Below are 24936 nucleotides of genomic sequence, written 5' to 3' on the forward strand. Positions count from 1 at the left end.
AGAATAAAGCTGGGAAAGGGCCAAAAATGTGGAGACTAAAGAACACACTACTGAACAAACAATGGATTATTGGAGAAATTAAAGAAGAAATCAAATATTATCTGGAGACAAATGAAAATGAAAACACACCGTACCAAATTATTTGGGACGCAGCAAAGGCAGTCCTAAGAGGGAAATTCATTACAATACAGGCTCACCTCAATAAGCAAGAAAAATCTTACATAAACAACCTCGAACAACACCTAATGGAATTAGGAAAAGAAGAACAAACAAAGCCCAAAGTCAGTAGAAGGAGGGAAATAATAAAAATTAGAGCAGACATAAATGATATTGAAACAAATAAGACAGTAGAAAGGATCAATGAAACAAAGAGTTGGTTCTTCGAAAAAATTAACAACATTGACAAACCCTTAGCCAGACTCACTAAAGAAAAAGAGAGAAGTCTCAAACAATAAAATTAGAAACGAGAGAGGAGAAATCACAACAGATACTGAAGAAACACAAAGGATCATAAGAGAATACTATGAAAAACTATATGCCAACAAACTGAACAACGTAGAAGAAATGGATAAATTCCTAGACTCATACAACCTCCACAAACTGAATCAGGAAGAAATAGAGAATATGAATAGACCAATCATAGTAAAGAAATAGAAACAGCAATAAAAAACCTCCCCCCAAATAAGAGTCCAGGACCAGACGGCTTCTCTGGAGAATTCTACCAAACATTCAAAGAAGATTTAATACCCATCCTTCTCAAACTATTCCAGAAAATAGAGGAAGATGGAGCACTCCCTAATACATTCTATGAAGTCAACATCACCCTGGTCCCCAAAACTGACAAGGACAACACAAAGAAGGAAAACTACAGGCCAATATCACTGATGAACATAGATGCAAAAATCCTCAACAAAATTTTGGCAAACCGAATACAGCAATACATCAAAAAGATTATACACCATGATCAAGTGGGATTTATACCAGGGACACAGGGATGGTTCAACATCCACAAGTCAATCAACGTGATTCACTACATTAACAAAATGAGAAACAAAAACCACATGATCATCTCAATAGATGCAAAGAAAGCATTTGACAAGATCCAACATCCATTTATGATAAAAAGCTCTCAATAAAATAGGTATAGAAGGAAAATACCTCAACAGAATAAAGGCCACATATGACAAACCTACAGCCAACATCATACTCAACGGACAAAAACTGAAAGCCATCCCTCTCAGAACAGGAACAAGACAAGGGTGCCCACTTTCACCACTCTTATTCAACATAGTACTGGAGGTTTTGGCCAGAGCAATTCGGCAGGAAAAAGAAATAAAAGGAATCCAAATAGGCAACGAAGAAGTAAAACTCTCACTGTTTGCAGGCGACATGATCTTATATATAGAAAATCCCAAAGAATCCATAGAAAAACTATTAGAAACAATAAACAACTACAGCAAAGTTGCAGGGTATAAAATCAACATACATAAATGAGTAGAATTTCTATATGCTAACAGTGAACTAACAGAAAAAGATCTCAAGAACTCAATCACATTCACGATCGCAACAAAAAGAATAAAATACCTTGGGATAAATTTAACCAAGGAAGTGAAAGATCTATACAACGAAAACTACAAGACTTTCTTGAAAGAAATCAACAGCGACATAAAGAGATGGAAAGATATTCCATGCACATCAATTGGAAGAATAAACATAGTTAAAATGTCCATACTACCTAAAGCAATCTACAGATTCAACGCTATCCCAATCAGAATTCCAATGTCATTCTTTACAGAAATTGAACAAAGAATCCTAAAATTCATATGGGGCAACAAAAGACCCCGAATTGCTAAAGCAATCCTGAGAAAGAAGAACAAAGCTGGCAGCATCACAATCCCTGACTTCAAAACACACTACAAAGCTACAGTAATCAAAACAGCATGGTACTGGTACAAAAACAGATGCACAGATCAATGGACCAGAATCGAAAGTCCAGAAATAAAACCACACATCTATGGACAGCTAATCTTTGACAAAGGAGCTGAGGGTCTACAATGGAGGAAAGAAAGTCTCTTCAACAATTGGTGCTGGGAAAACTGGAGAGCCACATGTAAAAGAATGAAAATCAACCATTCTTTTTCACCATTTACTAAAATAAACTCAAAATGGATCAAAGACCTAAAGATTAGGCCTGAAACAATAAGTCTTCTAGAAGAGAATATCGGCAGTACTCTCTTTGACATCAGCTTCAAAAGAATCTTTTCAGACACCATAACCCCTCAGACGAGGGAAACAATAGAAAGAATAAACAAATGGGACTTCATCAGACTGAAGAGCTTCTTCAAGGCAAGGGAAAACAGGATTGAAACAACAAAACAGCCCACTAATTGGGAAAAAATATTTACAAGTTATTTATCCGAAAAAGGGTTAATCTCCATAATATACAAAGAACTCACACAACTCAACAATAAAAAATCAAACAACCCAATTACAAAATGGGCAAGGGACATGAACAGACATTTCTCCAAAGAAGATATATGGATGGCCAATAGACACATGAAAAGATGTTCCTCATCACTAATCATCAGGGAAATGCAAATCAAAACTACACTAGGATATCACCTTACACCTGTTAGAATGGGAAAAATATCCAAAACCAAGAGTGACAAATGTTGGAGAGGTTGTGGAGAAAAAGGAACCCTCATACACTGTTGGTGGGAATGCAAACTGGTGCAGCCACTATGGAAAAAGAGTATGGAGATTCCCCAAAAAGTTAATAATACAAATACCTTATGACCCAGCCATCCCTCTACTGGGTATCTATCCTAAGAACCTGAAATCAGCAATTCAAAAAGTCCCATGCACCCCTATGTTCATCACAGCCTTATTCACAATAGCCAAGTCATGGAACCAACCTAAGTGCCCAGCAACTGATGATCGGAGAAGGAAGATATAGTATATATATATACAATGGAATACTACTTAGCCATAAAAAAGGACAAAGTCGTCCCATTCACAACAACATGGATAGACCTGAGTGAAATAAGCCAGACAGAGAAAGACGAACTCTGTATGACTCCACTCATAGGTGGTAGTTAACATATGGACAAAGAGAACTGATCGGTGGTTACCAGGGGAAAGAGGGGTGGGGGGAGGGCACTAGGGGCGAAGTAGTGTACCTACAATATGACTAATAATGATATATGTACCTATAATATGACTAATAATAACAACTGTAATTTCACAAGGTTGTTAACTATCATAACCTTAATAAAAAAATTTAAACAATACATATTTGTTAGTCTCAAAAATAGTGTCCTAAAAATTAAAAAAGAAAGATGGTCTTTCAAAGGGCCTTGCTCCTGCTTATTCTAATGCTGGCTCTAAAAGGGGTGGGCTCACAATATCTACAAACCAACTAGTCCTCTACCTTTGCAATGTTTGCTAGCCAAGTGATGATAGGAGGTCCATTCTATAAACAATAATGTACAAATCAGCTATTCTGCATGAAGTTAGATATTCCACTCATTCCTGCTCTGTGTTTCTTCATGTACAGATGTTTAACATAATTGCTGTACCTTGTCTTTGACATCATGCAGATAGATCCTGTCTTCCTCTCACTAGGAAGAATCTGACCACTGGAATTGAACTCCTGAATCCAGCTGTAGCATGAGATCCAGGTTACACAGGGAGTAGTACCTGAGTGAAGGACTTTGGGTGTCTTCTAGGAGGGAGGGAACATTTGTGTCTAGTTATGTAAGGACAAAACACAGAAGTACACTTCTCTTTCCTACAGACACTGATATTATAAAGTTGTTTTCAATTGAAAAGGCAACCAGAGAGTACACAGCCTTCCAAAAATATAGAGGGAAATAGTACTAAACAACCAAGTTAGCGGTATTTGTCAATTTTTCAAATTATTCTGTATTGTGACTTTTCTTCTTAAACATTCACTTTCATGCCTAATTTTGTATTCCTAGTTTTACAATACGTTTTAATAAATGAGGTCCTTAAACTGAATAAGTGGAAGATCCCAACAACATCTGGACATACCCCTGTTGATCACCAGAATGGCCTGAGATTTAGTATGGCATCAGCTAATTGCCTAGGGTATTGGCTTTGCCACTTTATATAAAATATCTGTTTACCATCCTGCCTTCTCCTAGTTTCTGAAAAAATATCAGAATTCTAGCTTTTGTTTTCCCCTTTTTCTCTAATCTCCGTGTTTTTTCAGGTTCTTCTCCACTTGCTCAATTCTAAATTTGTGACATGTAACATCAGAGATTTCTATTAGACATGTCAGTAGACAGATGTACACAATGAGGAATATTCAGAATTCAGGGGCAAGGTCTAGGCAGAACATATGTGTGGGGGTCATCAGCATAGAAATGTTGATTTCCCTGGAAGGTAGAGTGGATAAGCTCTATTATACTGGAGGAGTTGGCCTTAGATAAACACAAGGACATTTATCTATCAGGATAGGGCTGCCAGTGGATATCGCAATGCTGAGACTTCACAATTGGGAAAAAGGTCATCACCTAAGAATTAGAACGAGAAGTACATGTTAATTTTGAGGGAAAGGAAGAAGGTTTAACTAACATAGGTCCTGGTAGATTAGGCAAGAAGACAGACTAAAAAATATAACATGACTGTGAGGCAGAATTAAAGGCTTTTTTGAAGTTCTAGTCTAGTATTCAAAACATGGTTTGTCTTCCTCCAGCTGCACTCAGCTGCACTGCTGTGTTAGAGAGCTAGAGCTCGGTGATCATTTTTCCAAAAGAGTCAGATGAAAGAGAACAGTGCAAGAGGGCAAGCCTCTGTGGCCACATGGCTATCATGAGCATAACAGCTGACCGTAGGCCTTTATACAGTCTTTGCTTAAGCACCTCTCCTTCACTCCACACCTCTCCAATTCACTGCCCACACCCTTGTTTGAAACATGTCATCTCTGACCAGGATCCTTGAAACAGCTCCTGGAGGCCCCCTCTCCCACCCCTTCACTCCCATTTCACATTGGAGTCAGAGGACTTTTTTAAAAGGCAAACTCCATCACTTCCTCATGCTTGAAATCCTTGGTGGCTCTCCTTAGTTCTTCAAATAAAGTTCGTATTCCTTATTATCGTCTTTTAACAGATTCCACCACCCAAACACTAACACAAACATCACACCCAGCAAATTACAGCCATGCTGAACATTTTTTAGTTATTTAAATAGCACACATTTTTTTGTATACCTGGTCAACTTTACACATGCTTCCTATGCCCAGAATGCTCCTTTCTCTTCCCATTCACTGAACTCCAGCCCCAACAAGACACATTTTCATCAGTTGAGCCTTTCATTTAGATTTCAAGTTTATTTAAGGCCTCCTCCAAAATTCCCTTCCTAAATTCCTTAGTCAGCTAGGCTTTTTCTGAACTCAACCCTTCTATACAGTTGTATTGAATCCCCAGTACCTAGTGGAGTGCTTGGCACATGGAAAATACTTAATGAATATTTGTAATATGAGTTAATAAACAAAAATGTATTCACAAATCAGTTAACAAATTGCAAATCTTTACAACAACCTATGCTTTATTAGCCCCATTGAACAGATGAAGAAATTGAAGTTCATAGTGGCTAACACATTTGCAGAGGGTAACGTATTTAGTAAGAGTTGTCATTTGGCGCCAAGTCTCTTATTCTGAAACCTTTGCTCTCTCATCAGCACCAGGCAGTCTTTCCTATTCTCATTTCTTTCCAATTTATCAATGCTTATACTGAGAGAGAAAGAGGAAGTTTAGTATAATATTTAAGAGCACAGATTTTTGAGAGAGACAGCAGTATTCAAATCCTTGGCTTTGACGTTTACTATCCATGTGACATTGAGGTATTTACTTAAACTCTTTGCCTTTGTTTCCAAATCTGTAAAATGGGAATTATAATAACTATTTCACAGTCTCATCGTAAAGATTAAATAAATTATTACAGCACATAGAACAATACCTGGCACATACATGGAAGCTATCTATACTGGGTAACCATTATTGCTTCATTTTTGTTATTACTGGTGTGGCTTCATATCAGAAGATACAGAGTTTTCCCAATTGGTGGTTTCAGGCTGGATGTAACATGGCATGGTCTAGATCATTAAATTGTGCCTTTAAATTTGCCTTATCTGAGGGATCCCTTTCTGGAGACAGAAGTCTACAACTCACACAATTTGCACAGGACTGCTACCTCATGGTGGTAGATGAGTGGTAATAGAAGACGCCCCTTCAGAATTGCTCACCAGATCCAACTCTCTGAGCCTCGGCTGCTTGTCAAGCCTATCATCCTCTGGGCACTGATCTCCATGCAGGAAAATAATCCATTTAGCACTGAGTCTTATGTTCACAGCTCTGTTCTTGTGCTATTTGAAATTTTCCTTTGAGAAAGAGAATCCTCAAAGGATATTTTTGTATGTCAAATGTAAATCCAAGAAGCATAGAACATGAGTATTGTACTCATTAATGGCAAGAGATTTTTCTTATTTACATATAACAAGTGAAAGTAGATTTATATTTTATTCAATGCCTGAAAATATTGATCTACAGGCCTTAGTAACCTATGTAAAATATTTCCCAAAGTAATTAATAGGTTTATAGCAAATTTTATGTAGAAAGATAAATGAGAGCTGCTCTTTGATTTTAATTAGGCAGAGTGCAAATACATGGGCACTTCCAGATACTTGTGATAGCAGTATAAGTTGGTATGGCTTTTCTAAGAGGCAATTTAGACACATAAACCCAATATCTTGAATATATTAAAATATTTTCCACCCAACATTTCCAAAATCTGAATTTAGATGAAAGGAAATAATTTGAAAGTTACTTAAATTGGTGGGCAAACATCAATTTTGGTTATCTATTTTTTTGGTTCCTTTGCATTTACCTAACATCTGTGACACTGTAATAAAATGTAACCTCAATGACAGCAGTGACTTTTTCTGCCTTTTTTTCCAGCCTAATAACAAATGCTTAGCAGATTAACTGGTATTTAGAGAATACTCAACAATTATCAAATAAATCAAATGATTGTTATGATATGTCTGATGGAACAAATGGGAAAGTATCTAAAAGGCAAAATTAAGGAATTGGCTAAATAAATATGGCCAAAAGATAGGTTAGACAAAATCTACTGAAAAGTCGTAGCTTTTTTGAAGAATGTTAATTAGCATAAAAAAAATCTCGACATATTTTTACATGAAAAACTAGAACACAAATCATATAATCCTAACTTTGCAAGTAAAATCTTTAAAAACAGAAATAAGGGGCTGGCCCGGTGGTGCAGCAGTTAAGTTTGCACATTTCACTTCGGTGGCCTGGGGTTTGCCGGTTGAGATCCTGGATGCGGACCTATGCATTGCTTGTGAAGCCATGCTGTGGCAGGTGTAGCACATATAAAGTAGAGGAAGATGGGCATGGAGGTTATCTCAGGGCCAGTCTTCCTTAGCAAAATGAGGAAGATTGGCAGCAGATATTAGCTTAGGGCTAATCTTCCTCAAAAAATAAAAAATAAAAATAAAAAAGAGAAACAAAATAAACCGTTTATATGAAGCCAGACATCATTTTTATTCTCTCCTTTAAAATTGTCCTTATTTCAAGCATTATGATGAACTACCTTATTTTTAAATGTTAAAATAGTTATAAAGACCATGAAGTTAGTTGGAAAATCGCTATGAAATAATTTATCTAAATAAGACTGTAGAAATGCATGCTGGATTACTACTAAGGAAAAGTTATACTAATATATGGATAGCAAATGGCAAATAAAACTGTTCAAGGTACGTAGTTTCTGGGTTTATCTTTCCTTTCTCTCTTCCTTCCTTACTTCCTTATTTTCTTCCTTTTGTTCTCTTCTTTCTAATTCCGTTAGGTTTTTCTTTTTTTCTAAAACGTTAAATTATAAAGCTATTTCATTAGCCATTTCAGTAACTACTTTAAAAAACTGGAGTTGGGTATGAACTCTTTTTCTTCAGATACTGGTAGATATTTTAGGAGATGCCAGAGCCTTATTTATTTATTTTTTATTTTGCAGGGAACGATTCACCCTGAGATAACATCTGTTGCCAATCTTCCTCTTTTTCTTTTTTTTTCCTCCCCAAAGCCCCAGTACATGCTCATATATCCTAGTTGTAAGTCATTCCAGTTCTTCTGTGTGAGCAGCCACCACAGCATAGCAACTGACAGACAGGTGGTGTGGTTTCGCAACCAGGAAGGGAATCCGGGCTGGCAAAGCAGTGATCACCAAACTTTAACCACTAGGCCATCAGGGCTGGCTCACCAGAGCCTTCTTTACTAACAATAAACTCAAGTATATCAGAGTTGTTCTACCACTATTAGTCCGACAATAAAACTAAAACCACAAAAAGCAATGACCTACATTTTTATTTAGCTCTTGTGCCATTGTGAATGTCAGCTTTAATCTATGATTATTCTGTAGGGAAAAAAAATTATGAAGACATTTGATGTAATCATTTTTTTTTCTCTCTGCCTTCAGACACTTTTGATACATTTCATCGTGTTGTAAATGTCCCAGCATTTTTTATTCTACTGAGTCTTAACTGGAAGAGAAATAACTGACATAAAAGCAGGGAATTTAGTTCTCCCTGGTTACACAAACAAGGTCAACCTTAACCAGGATTTAATTATCAATCTGTAGTATTTCCAAGCCTACAGACCCTAGAGTAGAAACTTAATAAATATTATTATTTAGATGTTATAAATTATTCCCATTTTGATTCTTAAAAATGGCTACAGAAACCATTTGGAATTTTACAGAATTCTCAATGACTTCTTATTGGAACAAACCTGTGATTAGCATAGGTATTTAATTGAATTATGACAATTGTATGTTCTTTTGCATACTCACAGAGATAACCTAACCCTGAGATTAAAAAAAAATTAACTTTCTTTACATACGTCTTTATATTTTCTGCATTTTCTAATTCCAAGTCTTACACAAATTTTTCTCTTCCGTGTTTTACTCAGCAAATAACTACAGTAATACTTGAGGTTTAAATTCAGACTATTTGTATTTGAACCTGCTACTTCTTCCTCAACGCACTCCTGCTAAGCTTCTCTCTGTTCTCCTCCCCAGACTGAGGGGCTGCAGGATCTGCTGAATAGTTATTTAAGCCAATAGGAAGGTGCTCATACACTTCTCTGCATTCGATCTTTTCTTTTATATATATATATTTTTGTCTTTATTTGTTTTTTTGTATCCATGCATCATTTATTTTCATGAACTACTTATGAATCCAGAACCACTGTTTACTAAGGAAAAGCCATTAAAATCTTCATACTTGTTGATCATACCTTGAGAATCTTGCACATAATCTCATAAACTGAAAATGTTTTCTCTGCTCGGGTCCAGTCCCATGTTGTCACCTTTAAAAGATGAGAAACTAGTATATCATCTGTTTTAGAAAGAGAGCGCCCATCTCCCTATTTATTTTACTTATATAATATGGTGCATAGTGGAACTCTCGTACTCATACTATATAGTCTGTCAGTTGTAAAGTTATTGTCACAGAGATCTTCACATAATGTTTTGGTTTCTTCTCCTCCAAGTTTTATCACACTTCTCTTCCTCTTTCAGCAAATGTTTTATGTTATCCTCACACCCTCCATTTGCCCAATGTCTTCACATATTTTAAATAATGTGTGTATTCTCCACATATAAATACCAAGTATCTCACACCTATAATATTTTTTCTCAGTTTACCACCAGTTACAAACAAAGAATACCAGATATCAACACTGGCTTTAATATTTTTTTTAAATAATTTATGTTAAGAAGTCATTCCAAGATACGAAAGCCTTATAACATTGTGAAGACACCAAAACTACAGTGAATTTTGTTTCACTTATCTATGTTTGAAACAAATATTTGTCCAGTCATAAGAAATTATTTCTAGTAGGAATGGAGTGAAAGATATAAATATCAATGACTTTTTTCCTGCCTTCCTGGTTCTTTGAACTTTGTGTCAACATAGACAGTCAAAATAGCAGCAGGTAAGACTTGATAATTCCAAGATCCTGTGCGTTACTAGACCTGTAAGTAAGTGGTCTGGCATTTGGTACTTACATTCAAAAAATATTTATTGAGAATTTACTGTTGTATAAGGTACTTGCTTCCAAAAGCAAGCCCTTAGGTACAATAGGTAGCCATAGATATTTAATACGAAGCCCAAAGACCACCATATAGGATACCCAAAATGCTATTGATTCGATTTAGACAGACTTATGCCACATAGGAAAACATATGTTGAGTGCCATAAGTGCCTAAACAGAAATGCTTTCTAGATTTTTCAAGGGTTAAAAAGTAAATGTTTAATACCAGAACATGTATCCTTAGAAAAATATTTTCAGAAATATTTGGACTGTTTTCTACTTTTGTCTGATCTTATTTTCAAAATATATTGGTAATATGTTATTTGTTACTGTTAAGTTGATGTCACTCTGTTGTGATAATGTGGGAAAAATAAAAAGTGTTGAACAAAATCACTTACTGGAGGTGCCAGAAACTTGTAAAGACATGAACCCCTCAGGGCTAGAAATGTTGGTGAGTACACGCGATCTTGAAGGGGGTCCTGCTCCCGTGCTTCACACCACCCCATGTAGACTATCTGCAAGGAAATTGAATATAATTAACTGTCAAAAAAGTCTCATTTCAGATGTCTTATGTGTATTTTTTATATCTTGTATTTTAATTCTCTTATAAAATGTTCAAATTAATTGATGCAAAAAAGTACGCTAACCAGATTTACGTTCAATAAGTGAATGTAAAGTACGCATAAGAATTTAATACGTTTCTATCAGCACTTATCAAGTATTTGTTTATGCAATCTAACTTGACATGAATTATATCTCCCACTCTCTATCATTCCTCCTATGAAAATATTTCTTTGTAATAAAATTCATTCACTTTATCCTATCAGTTTTCCAATTAGTGGCATTTTACTACCTGGAAATGTGCTCTCAGGTAAAATATTTAAGTGGGTAAAGGAGACAAGACAAAGAGAGATACCTAATGTGATTACCACTAGCGTAGTGTACCACTCTATCTGTGCCTGACATGGCGTGATGATAACCTTTCTTGTTTTAGTCACTGATCTAAGATTATTCAAAAATTATTCATATATCAAATGGTAGTAACAACTCTGTGCCTCTGGCTCTTAAATGTAGCTGATCAATGTCCAAAATAAAATCATGTGAGGTAAGCCACTCCTCTTTCTCTTATTTGATTGTCATGAAGCTCAAACATGTACATAAACATTTATTAAATGAGTACTTCATCCCTAACAAAGTATTCACGTAACATTTCATTTACTTCTTACCACAACTCTATGTAGGAGATGTATTTGGGAATATATATTTCTCACCTCATGTAACTTACTTTGGTTTTATGGTTGGCAGATGTTCTTTCCTGTTCCTAGACTTTTGCTTTTTTGCTATGAGGTTTGCTATGACTAATGGGATTTTAATGCACATGACACAAGTAGAGTTGAACTTAGTATGTCATGCTTCTTCCATTATTGTAAGGAAAGCATACCCAAGGATCAGAGCTCAGATTGCCTCCTGCATCCAAGCCCAGCCAACTCCAGCCTAGTGTCTAATGCCAAACAAACAGTTCTCTTGTAGAGAAAACACATACCTATTGTTGTATTGCACCTAGTTTTGGAGTTGTTTTATTATGCAGCATTACTATGGTGATAGCTGACTAACAACAATGAAAGAATCTGAAGTGTAGAATTTGAAATAAGATATCAGTCTGATTTTAGACCTCATTTTCTTTCCACTATATTATATTTGCTCTCCACAATAATTGTATTGCCCATTATCTCATTATCCAAGTTTGTTTTACAATCAGCTTCTGAGATATAAAGATGCTGTTTTAACAAATTGAGGAATTTTGATTTAAATAAAGTAGCTTAACAAGTGAGTCCAACTTTGTATGAGTTAGAATTGGAATTTGAACCAAAGTCCCTTGCTCTTTTAACTTTACTGCGTATTCTCTAATCTCTTACATTATTAATTTGTTGTTAGTACCCTAAAGTCGATTCCAACTCCTAGTGACCACGTGTACAGCAGAGTGGTACCTGGCTTGGTCTGTTTGCACCATCCTGTCATCTTCTGGCACTATTTCAGACAACATTCTCCTGTTATTTATAGGATGTTCACAGCCAGTTTATTTGGAAGTGGGTGGTCAGGTCCTTCTTCCTAGTCTGTCTCAATCTGGAAACTCTGCTGAAACCTGTCCACCATGGGTGCCTCTGCTGGTAATTGAAATACTGGTGGAATAGCTTTAAGCATCACAACAACACTCAGCCATCATAGTATGAAAACTAACAGATTGGTGGTGTGGTTCCCTGACTGGGAGACAAACCTCAGTGTGCAGTAGTGAGAATGCCCAATCTTTACCACTAGACCATGAGGGCTGGCTCAATTACTCATATATACTTTGAAATTTATAACATGTGGGAGCTATTCATAGAGACTAAATTGTTTAATAATAATATAGTAAGAACCAGCTACAGTAATTGATTATCTTGTATTGCTCACACAGCCAAGTAGATACTTAATCAAATAATATCATAGCTTTTACAAAATAATGAAGTCTAATAGCTGACCATACCACAAGGGAAAAAAAGAGTTAGCTATGGAAGTATATATAATTTGTCAGAATAACTGACTTAAAGTAAAAGTAGGAAAAGATTAATTTCCTTTTCCAGTTGTTGTGTATCATGCAATTCAGACAACCTGCTAACTGAAGTCACCTTGGAAAACAGGGAAACAATATTTTTTAAATGTGCTTAAAGCACTAGATATTTTATTAGGTATTAAAGAATTAAGAGGAAAAACCCATACTAAAATGGAAATTGTAGAGGTGAGCCCAAATGTGGGTTAACTTTCTAATACAGATATGGCCCATCAGAGACTGAGGTGCTTTTTTCAGCCTCACAGGTTTAGGGCATAACGTTAAATTCCAGGGCCCTTCAAGTGGGGAAGACTTAGTAAACATGCTCTGCTTTTATTTCAGATCACAAGTGACTGCATCCTAATAACAAAGTTGAGGCAGAAGTCATCAGCCCTTATAGCAACTAGAACTCAGATTCAAGTCATCCAGATGGTTGAGAAAATGTCAACCTTGAAATGATGTGTGATGAATCCAGATTACAGTTCTCCTAGGCTCCTGGCTAAAGAAAATGGAAACCCTCTCTGGATGATAATAGTATCATCCTGTGTCTCAACTTATTTTTTATAAAAACTGTGCCCTGGACAAAATAAAAATAGCTAAGAATATAAGGGGAAAAATTCATGAAGCACATCAAATGAAAACCATGAAAAACAATAGGCAGCAGGACCCAACATTTAAGCATTCCAGGTATTAAAATTTTCTAACACAGACATTAACTTAATCTTGCTTCCTATGTACAGGAAGATAAGATACGAGCTTGTTTGTCTTCTTTTGAGAAATGTATATTGAGGTCTTTTAGCCCATTTTTAAATTGAGTTATCTGTCTTTTTGCAATTGAGTTTCTTATATATTTTGGACATTATCCCCTTATCAGATGTATGATTTGCCAATATTTTCTCCCATTCCATAGGCTACTCTTTCACTCTGTTGATTATTTCCTCTGCTGTCCAGAAGTTTTTTATTTTGATGAAGTCCAATTTGCCTATTTTTGTTTTTGTTGACTATGTTTTTGGCGTCATATCCAAAAAATTATTGCCCAGACGAATGCTGAGGAGATTTTTCCTTATGTTTTCTTCCAGTTCAAAAAGGAAATTAAGAAAACAATCCTATTCACAATAGCAACAAAAAGTACAAAACACTTAGGAATAAACTTAACAAAGAGATGAAAGATTTGTACACTGAAAATTATAAAATATTAACAAAGGAAATTGAGATATAGATAAATAAAAAGACATGTCATGCTCATGGATTGGAAGAGTTAGTATTTAAAAATATCCATAATATCCAAAGTGACCTACTGATGCAATGCAATCCCTATCAAAATCCAAATGGCATTCTTTACAGAAATAATAAAAACATCCTAAAATTCATATGGTATCACAAAAGACCCTAAATAGCCAAAACAATATTGAGAAAGAAGAACAAAGCTAGAGGCACTGCACTTCCTCATTTCAAAATATATTACAAGGCAACAGTAATCAGAACAACAGGATACTGGCATAAACGTGTATGCATAAACTAATGGAACAGAACAGAGAGCCCAGAAATAAATCCATGCATTTATGCTCAACTGATCTTCAACAAAGATGTCAAGAATGCACAATGGGGAACGGAAAGTCTCTTCCATAAAAAGTGTCCAGAAAACTTGATATCCACATGCAGAAGAATGAAATTGGACCCTTATCTCACACCATATACAAAAATCAACTCAAAGTGAATAAAACACTTATATGTAAGACCTAAAACCATAAAACCACAAAAAATGCAGTTTTAAAACATTATGCATCTTCTCTGTATATATTCCAATGTGGCTACAATAAAAAGGAAGGAAGTGCCCAATTTTGGTGAAGATATGTAGTAATGTAAAAGCTCATATACAGCCAGTGAAAGTTTCATTTTTCACTTCTAATATAAACTCAACACTAATGTTTAGACATGTGCACTGAGGCATACATACAAGAATGTCCATTGTAGCATAATTCTTAGTAGTTCCAACTGCATACCAATATTTTAAAATATTAAGAAACTGCATACCTTCCAACATATTCTTTAGATGTATAAAGTAACAAACTGTGATATAATAAAGTAATAGTATACAGCAAGAAAAATTAGTAATTACAGTTATGTGGAAAAACATACATGAATCCCACAGAATATGTAAATTAAAAGAAGCACATATAGAGTAATATGTACACATACACACATATATATATGTATGTATGTGTGATTTGATTCAAATAATCTATAGTATTTTAGAATGCATTCTTAGTTGGAAGAAAAAAGTACTGTAGTAAAGCAAGACAATTATTACCCAAACTGTCAGGATAATGGTTACATTAAAAGACAGCAAGTCAGTTGTGACTGGGGAAGAATGCAAAGTGGGGAGAGGGAACCTGAGTTGCTAGTAATCTACTTTTCTTGACCTGGAATGTGGTTACACAGGGGTTTCGGGCTTTTGAATAATCAAGCTGTGCATCTATGTTTTATAAACTTTCTATACATGTATTATATTTTGCAAAAGTTCATTATCAAAATAGCATACAATGTGTACTATTAGTAAGAGTTTTATAACAATCTTATCTCAAAATAACATAGGGTTTTGTGAATTTTTTTATTTATTTATTTTTTTATTAATGTTATGATAGATTACAACCTTGTGAGATTTCAGTTGTACATTTTTGTTAGTCATGTTGTGGGTACACCACTTCCCCCTTTGTGCCCTGCCCCTACCCCCCCCCTTTTCCCTGGTAACCACCGATCAGATCTCCTTATCAATATACTAACTTCCACCTATGAGTGGAGTCATATAGAGTTCGTCTTTCTCTGACTGGCTTATTTCGCTTAACATAATACTCTCGAGGTCCATCCACGTTGCTGTGAATGGGCCAATTTTGTCTTTTTTTATGGCTGAGTAGTATTCCATTGTGTATATATACCACATCTTCTTTATCCAGTCATCAGTTTCTGGGCATGTAGGTTGGTTCCACGTCTTGGCTATTGTAAATAATGCTGCGATGAACATAGGGGTGCAACGGACTCTTGAGATTTCTGATATCAGGTTCTTAGGATAGATACCCAGTAATGGGATGGCTGGGTCATAGGGTATTTCTATTTCTAACTTTTCGAGAAATCTCCATACTGTTTTCCATAGTGGCTGTACCAGTTTGCATTCCCACCAACAGTGTATGAGGGTTCCTTTATCTCCACAACCTCTCCAACATTTGTCGCTCTTGGTTTTGGATGTTTTTGCCAATCTAACGGGTGTAAGGTGATATCTTAGTGTAGTTTTGATTTGCATTTCCCTGATGATTAACGATGATGAACATCTTTTCATATGTCTATTGGCCATATTCATATCTTCTTTTGAGAAATGTCTGTTCATGTCCTCTGCCCATTTTTTGATCGGGTTGTTTGTTTTTTTGTTGTTAAGCAGTGTGAGTTCTTTGTGTATTATGGAGATTAACCCTTTGTTGGATAAGTGGCTTGTAAATATTTTTTCCCAATTAGTGAGCTGTTTTTTTGTTTCAATCCTGTTTTCCCTTGCCTTGAAGAAGCTCTTTAGTATGATGAAGTCCCATTTGTTTATTCTTTCTATTGTTTCCCTCAACTGAGGAGTTATAGTGTCCGAAAAGATTCTTTTGAAACTGATGTCAAAGAGTGTACTGCCTATATTCTCTTCCAAACGACTTATTGTCTCAGGCCTAATCTTTAGGTCTTTGATCCATTTTGAGTTTATTTTGGTGTGTGGTGAAAAAGAATGGTCAATTTTCAATCTTTTGCATGTGGCTGTCCAGTTTTCCCAGCACCATTTGTTGAAGAGACTTTCTTTTCTCCATTGTAGGCCCTCTGCTCCTTTGTCGAAGATTAGCTGTCCATAGATGTGTGGTTTTATCTCTGGGCTTTCAATTCTGTTCCATTGATCTGTGGACCTGTTTTTGTACCAGGACCATGCTGTTTTGATCACTGTAGCTTTGTAGTATGTTTTGAAATTGGGGATTGTGATTCCGCCGGCTTTGTTTTTCTTGCTCAGGATTGCTTTAGCAATTCACGGTCTGTTGTTGCCCCATATGAATTTTAGGATTGTTTGTTCAATTTCTCTGAAGAATGTTCTTGGGATTCTGATTGGGAAAGCATTGAATCTGGAGATTGCTTTAGGTAGTATGGACATTTTAACTATGTTTATTCTTCCAATCCATGTGCATGGAATGTCTTTCCATCTCTTTATGTCATCGTCAATTTCTTTCAAGAAAGTCTTGTAGTTTTCATTGTATAGATCCTTCACTTCCTTGGTTAAGTTTATCCCAAGGTATTTTATTCTTTTCGTTGCAATTGTGAATGGGATTGAGTTCTTGAGTTCTTTTTCTGTTAGTTCATTGTTAGTGTATAGAAATTCTACTGATTTATGCATGTTAATTTTATACCCTGCAACTTTGCTGTAGTTGTTGATTATTTCTAATAGTTTTTCTATGGATCCTTTGGGGTTTTCTATATATAAGATCATGTCATCTGCAAACAGCGAGAGTTTTACTTCTTCGTTACCTATTTGGATTCCTTTTATTTCTTTTTCCTGCCGAATTGCTCTGGCCAAAACCTCCAGTGCTATGTCGAATAGGAATGGTGAAAGTGGGCACCCTTGTCTTGTTCCTGTCCTCAGAGGGATGGCTTTCAGTTTTTGTCCATTGAGTATGATGTTGGCTGTGGGTCTGTCATATATGGCCTTTACTATGTTGAGGTACTTTCCTTCTATACACATTTTATTGAGGGTTTTTTATCATAAATGGGTGTTGGGTCTTGTCGAATGCTTTCTCTGCATCTATTGAGATGATCATGTGGTTTTTGTTTTTCATTTTGTTGATGTAGTGTATCACGTTGATTGACTTGCGGATGTTGAACCATCCCTGTGTCCCTGGTATAAATCCCACTTGATCATGGTGTATAATCTTTTTGATGTATTGCTGTATTCGGTTTGCCAAAATTTTGTTGAGGATTTTTGCATCTATGTTCATCAGTGATATCGGCCTGTAGTTCTCCTTCTTTGTGTTGTCCTTGTCAGGTTTGGGGATCAGAGTGATGTTGGCTTCATAGAATGTGTTCGGGAGTACTCCATCTTTCTCAATTTTCTGGAGCAGTTTGAGAAGAATAGGTATTAAGTCTTCTTTGAATGTTTGGTAGAATTCTCCAGAGAAGCCGTCTGGTCCTGGACTCTTGTTTTTGGGGAGGTTTTTGATTACCGTTTCTATTTCCTTACTTGTGATTGGTCTATTCAGATTCTCCATTTCTTCCTGATTCAGTTTGGGGAGATTGTAGGAGTCTAGGAATTTGTCCATTTCTTCCAGGTTGTTCAATTTGTTGGCATATAGTTTTTCATAGTATTCTCTTATGATCTCTTGTATTTCATTGGTATCTGTTGTGATTTCTCCTCTCTCATTCCTAATTTTATTTATTTGCAATTTCTCTCTTCTTTTCTTGGTGAGTCTGGCTACAGGTTTGTCAATTTCGTTAATTCTTTTGAAGAACCAACTCTTTGTTTCATTGATCCTTTCTATTGTCTTTTTTGTTTCAATATCGTTTATTTCTGCTCTTATTTTTATTTTTTCCCTCCTTCTACTGACTCTGGGCTTTGTTTGTTGTTCTTTTTCTAGTTCTGTAAGGTGTCGTTTGAGGTTGCTTATGTGAGCGTTTTCTTGTTTAGTGAGGTGAGCCTGTATTGTGATGAATTTCCCTCTTCGGACTGCTTTTGCTGCATCCCAAATGATTTGGTATGTTGTGTTCTCATTTTCATTTGTCTCCAGATAATATTTGATTTCTTCTTTAATTTCTTCAATGATCCATTGTTTGTTCAGAAGCGTGTTGTTTAGTCTCCACATTTTTGCACCTTTCTCTGCTTTTTTCTTGTAGTTGATTTCTAGTTTCATAGCATTATGATCAGAAAAGATGCTTGATATTATTTCAACTCTCTTGTATTTATTGATGTTTGCTTTGTTTCCCAAGATATGGTCAATCCTTGAGAATGTTCCATGTGCACTTGAGAAGAATGTGTAACCTGCTGTTTTCGGGTGAAGTGTTCTATATATATCTATTAAGTCCATCTGGTCTAATTTTTCATTTAATTCTATTATTTCCTTGTTGATTTTCTGTCTGGATGTTCTGTCCATTGGTGTTAATGGTGTGTTGAGGTCCCCTACTATTATTGTATTGTTGTTGATGTCTTCTTTTAGTTCTATTAAGAGTTGCTTTACAAAGTTTGGTGCTCCTGTGTTGGATGAGTATATATTTATAAGTGTTATATCTTCTTGGTGGAGAGTCCCTTTTATCATTATATATTGTCCCTCTTTGTCTTTCTTTATGTGTTTTGCTTTGAAATCTACCTTGTCTGATATTAGTATAGCAACACCTGCTTTCTTTTGTTCATTATTAGCTTGGACTATTGTTCTCCATCTCTTCACTCTGAGTCTGTGTTTGTCTTTGGGGCTGAGGTGTGTTTCCTGGAGGCAGCATATTGTTGGGTCTTGCTCTTTGATCCATCCTGCCACTCTGTGTCTTTTGATTGGGGAGTTCAATCCATTTACATTTAGAGTGATTATTAAGATGTGGGGGCCTACCATTACGATTTTGTGTCTTGTTTTCCGGTTTTCTTCAATTTCCTTTGTTTCTCGTCCCATGGTTTAATCTGTTCTGATGTAGAGCTGCTACTCTCTGTTGTTGTCCTTCTACTTATCTCCTCTGCTCTTGGTTTTGTAGCACCTTTGCTTTTTTGGATTTTTCAGGAATGAAGGTTTTCCTGAGGATTTCCTGAAGAGGAGGTTTTGTGGCAATGAACTCCCTTAATTTTTTTTTTTAAATATTTTATTTTTTCCTTTTTCTCCCCAAAGCCCCCCGGTAGATAGTTGTGTATTCTTCGTTGTGGGTTCCTCTAGTTGTGGCATGTGGGACGCTGCCTCAGCATGGTCTGACGAGCAGTGCCATGTCCGCGCCCAGGATTCGAACTGACGAAACACTGGGCCGCCTGCAGTGGAGCGCGCGAACTTAACCACTCGGCCATGGGGCCAGGCCCGTGAACTCCCTTAATTTTTGTTTATCTGGGAAAGTTTTTATTTCTCCGTCGTATTTGAAGGATATTTTCGCTGGGTAGAGAATTCTCGGCTGTAGATTTTTGTCCTTCAGATTTTTGAATATTTCATTCCACTCTCTTCTAGCCTGTAAAGTTTCTGCTGAGAAATCTGCTGATAGCCTGATGGGGGTTCCTTTGTAGGTTAGTTTCTTTCACCTGGTGTCCTTAGCATTTTCTCCTTGTCGTTGACTTTTGCTAGCTTCACTACTATATGCCATGGAGTTGGTCTTCTTGCATTGATAAAGTTTGGAGATCTATTGGCTTCTGCCACCTGAAGATCCATCTCTCTCACCAGATTTGGGAAGTTCTCAGCCATTATTTCTTTGAATAGGCTTTCTGCCCCTTTCTCCTTCTCTTCTCCCTCTGGTATACCTATAATCCTTACATTGCATCTCCTAATTGTGTCTGATAATTCTCGGAGAGTTTCTTCACTTCTTTTAATCTTACTTCTCTCTCCTCCTCTGCCTGCAGCAATTCTATATTGCCATCTTCCAAATTGCTAATTCTTTCCTCCATATTGTCAGCCCTACTGTTCAGTGCATCTAGATTTTTCTTAATCTCCTCTATTGTGTTCTTCATTTCCAATATTTCTGTTTGGTTCTTCTTTATCGTATCAAACTCTTTTGTGACATAGCTCCTGAACTCGTTGAGTTGTCGGTCAGAATTCTCTCTTAACTCATTGAGTATTTTAATGATGACTGTTTTGAATTCATCATCATTTAGGTTATATATCTCATTTTCTTTGGGATTGTTTTCTGTGTATTTGTTATTTTCCTTCTGTTCTGGAGATTTAATATATTTTTTCATATTGCTTGATGTTGTTGATTTGTGCTTCTGCATAGAGATAGAGTTTAGTTGCTCCTTTCACTTGTTTCTGCTGCTGCGGTGGGGGAGCAGCTGTTTATACTGCACCAACCAGGAACCCTATCCGCAGTTGCTAACTGGGCCTGGGCCCCTCCTCATAGCATACAATGTGTACTATTAGTAAGAGTTTTATAACAATCTTATCTCAAAATAACATAGGGTTTTGTGAATTTTATAAGAAGAAAGTATTTTGACAAATATGGTTAAATTTCCCTGTTATTCTGGAGCCATTACAATGATAAAATTTAATTATTATCAATTATATCACATTTAATTATCATATTATTTCTCCATTAAGACAGAGTCTTTAATTTTAATTCAATTCGATAAAATAGTTTCTCCATGTTTATTACTTCCCCATATTGGCAAGAGAAAAAAGAGAATGAAGTGGTGTACATAATTCTGAAAAGGAAATATTTAAGCTTCTTATGACTGAAATTTGAATTTGTTATCTCTTCCACCTCCATAATTTGCTAAAATCTGAAAGATTAAGAATGGTATACTGATATCTTTCAAGAAATATCATTGAATACAATTTTATTATTTTGAACTGAGTTTAGCTTTGTGGAATGAGTGAAGGATATAACTAACAAAAATGGGGTAATCAGATCTGTAAGAAATATTTCCTCATGATTGTTCTCTACCCCAAAGATTAACCTTCTCATTGTGTGTGCCAAAATAAGGGAAACTAGTTCTTCACAATTGTGCAGAGATGTCAAAAGGAACTTTATGTTCTTCACCGTTAGCAAGACCTGTGTGAAATAATTATATGGTTGAAGAGATATAAGGCATTTTCAGTAAATTTTCCCCACATATGTCACAGCAAATGATAAATCTAAAGAAAAACTTAATCTTAGAAAAATAAAAATTAAAAAACCAAATGGGCAATATAGGCATAAGGATATTTCAAATAAGATATTACAGAAACAAGTGGAATTAAAAGGAAATAGTTCTCTATGCACGTGAAATGACAAAAAGACTTCCAAACATGGATAATTTTAAGATAAATATTTCAGAAGCATGTGTTTTTTTTTTTTTAGCTTTATTGAGGTATAAATTGACAAATAAAACTGTAAGATGTTTAAAGTGTACATTGTGATGGTTTGGTACATATACACATCATGAAAGGATTCTTCCCATCTAGTTAATTAACATATCCATCACCTCACATAGTTTTATGTACACATATATATGCACATATATAAATTTTTTGGGTGAGAATATTTAAATTCTAATCTCTTAGAAAATTTCAGTTATACAATATAGTGTTATCACCTATTGTCACCATATTATACGATAGATTCTCAGATCTTATTCATATTATAGCTGAAAGTTTTCACCTTTATACCAGCCTCTCCCCATTTTGCCTATCCCCCAGACCCTGGGAACCATTTTCTACCCTCTGTTTCTATGAGTTTGACTTTTTGTTTCTTTCGATTCCACATACAAGTGATACCATGCAGCATTTATCTTTCTCAACATGACTTATTTCACTAGCAAAAGGCCCTCAAGTTTCATCCATGTTGTCACAAATGGCAGGATGTCCTTCTTTCTCATAGCTGAACAATATTTCATCGTATATATTTACCACATCTCCTTTGTCCATTCATCTGTAGACCAACAGTTCGTTTCCATATTTCGGCTATTGTGAATAATGCTACAACAAACACAGGAATGCAAACATCTCTTTGAGATCCTGTTTTCATTTCCCTTGGACAAACATCCAGAAGTGGAATAGCTGGATCATATGGTAGATCTATTTTTAATTTTTTGAAGAATCTCCATACTATTTTCTATAATGGCTGTACCAATTTACAATCTCACCACCGGTGTACAATACTCACCAATGGTTGTTATCTCTAGTCTTTTTCATGACAGTCGTTCCAAAAGGTGTGAGATGATATCTCGTGGTTTTGATTTGCATAAACTTGCCTATTTAAAGCTATATGTGTAATCATCTGAAAATTATGCCTGATATGTGAAGCCTGCCCTGAATAAAAAATTATTTTTTATTATTTTAAAACATTTTATTTTACATTATTATTTTTTCCCCTTCTAAATAGACATTATTTTTCAGAGCAGTTTTAGGTTCACAGCATAATCAAATGTAAGGTACAGAGATTTCCTATAGACCCCCTTCCCCGACACATACACAGCCAGTGAGCCTCCCCCACCATCAACATCCCCCATCAGAGTGGTACATCTGTTACAATTGATGATTCTACATTGACACATCATTATCACCCAAAGTCCATAGTTTACATTAACGGTCAATCTTGGTGTTGTACATTCCATTGATTTTAACAAATGTATAATGACATGTATCCACCATTATGGTATCATATAGGACAATTTCACTGCATTAAAAATTCTCTATTCTCCACTGATTCATCCCTCCATCCCCACCCCATAGCAACCACCAGCTTTTTACTGTCTGCATAATTTTACTGTTTCCAGAATGTCATATTGTTGAGATCCCATAGTATATAGCATTTTCAAATTGACTTCCTTCACTTAATAATATGCATTTAAATTTCCTACATGTCTTTTTCACAGCTTGAAAGCTCATTTCTTTTTAGCATTGAATGATATTCCATTCTGTGGACGTACCACCGTTTACTTATCCATTCACCTTCAGAAGGCCATCTTGGTTGCTTACAAGTTTTAGTAATTATGGATAAAGTTGCTACAAACACCAGTGTGCAGATTTTTGTATGAATGTAGGTTTTCCACTCATTTAGGTAAATATCAAGAAGTGTGACTGCTCAAATATGTGGTAAAAGTATACTTAGTTTTGTAAGAAAACACTAAACTGTCTTCCAAAGTGGCTGTAACAGTGTGCATCCTGACTAGCAATGTATGACAGTTCCTGTTACTCCACATCCTCGCCAGTATCGGTATTGTCAGTGTACTTGGTTTTCATTGTTCTAACAGGTATTTAGTGTATCTCATTGTTTTTTAATTTGATTTCTGATGACATATAATCTGGAGCACCTTTTCATATATTTATTTGCTACTGTATATCTTCTTTGGTGAGGTATCTATTAATGCCTTTGGCACATTTTTTAATCAGATAGTTTGTTTCATTGTTGTTGAGTTTCAAAAGTTCCTTGTATATTTTGGATAACATTACTGTATCAGATATGTGTTTTGCAAATATTTTTTTCCGATCTGTGGCTTGTCTTCTCATTCTATTGATATTGTCTTTTGCAGAGCAACAGTTGTTACTTTTAATGAAGTCCATCACAGCAATTATTTGTTTCATAGATCATGCGTTTGGTGTTGCATCTAACATGTCACTGTCGTATCCAAGGTAATCTAGATTTCCTCCTATGTTACCTTTTGGGAGTTTTATGGTTTTGGATTTTACATTTAAGTCTATGATCGATTTTGAGTTAATTTTTGTGAAGGATACATGGTCTATGTCTAGATTCTTTTTTTGCATATGAATGTCCAGTTGTTCCAGTACCATTTGTTGAAAAGACTATCTTTGTTCCATTGTGTTGCCTTTGCTCCTTTGCTAACGATCAGCTGACTGTATTTGTGTGGGTCTATTTCTGGTCCCTCTATTCTGTAACACTGATCAATTTTTCTATGTTTTTTTCAATACCACACTATCTTGTTTACCATAGCTTTATAGCAAGACTTGAAGTCAGGTAGTGTCAGTCCTCAGAATTTGTTCATCTCCACTATTATGTTGGCTATTCTGAGTCTTTTGCCTCTCCACATAAACTTTAGAATCAGTTTGTCGATATTCATAAAATAACTTTCTGGGACTTTGGTTGGGATTGGTGACAGTAATAATTACTATTTTTATTTAAAAATTATTTTAAAAAGATACAATATAATGTGTAACAATGTATTCATGATAAATAACAAAACTGAAGCAAATGGTACATTCTTGCAGCAAAATAATTACAGTACGCTAAGAAATTTACATTTAACATAGGTCTCTAACTTTTTATCAGCCAAAGTGAAGATAGAGAGTATCCTTATTTGATCTCCCTGTGATAGTGTGGTGCTTGGTCCATCAACATCAGTATTATCTGGGAATTTGTTAGAAATGCAAATTCTCATACCCTCTCCCAAACCTACTGAATCAGAAGCCTTACGGTTGGGGCCAGCACCCTGTGTTTTACCAAACCCTCTAGCTTATGCTGATACTGCCTCAGTTTTGGACATATTTATCCCTAAGTCAGGGAGTAGATCATCTAATTTTGTTATAATCCCAACAGCTGGTA

General features: G+C 35.6%; 1 protein-coding gene across 7 annotated transcripts in view; it reads right to left on the minus strand.

Moving 5' to 3' along the window:
* Positions 1–24936, minus strand: part of SNTG1 (syntrophin gamma 1) — an 865152-nt gene that overhangs the window by 79937 nt on the left and 760279 nt on the right. For all 7 annotated transcript variants that reach the window (XR_011543069.1, XM_070630619.1, XM_070630623.1 and 4 more), the window contains 2 exons: positions 10532–10648; positions 9336–9407 (listed from right to left, as the gene is read on the minus strand). Coding sequence is in view for 6 of the 7 variants with exons in the window: in XM_070630619.1 (XP_070486720.1) it covers positions 9336–9407; positions 10532–10648 (189 nt within the window). In the remaining variant the exon portion in view is untranslated. The remainder of the gene's footprint in view (positions 1–9335; positions 9408–10531; positions 10649–24936) is intronic.

This window comes from Equus przewalskii, chromosome 8 (assembly GCF_037783145.1).
Source record: "Equus przewalskii isolate Varuska chromosome 8, EquPr2, whole genome shotgun sequence".
Classification (NCBI taxonomy): Eukaryota; Metazoa; Chordata; class Mammalia; order Perissodactyla; family Equidae; genus Equus; species Equus przewalskii.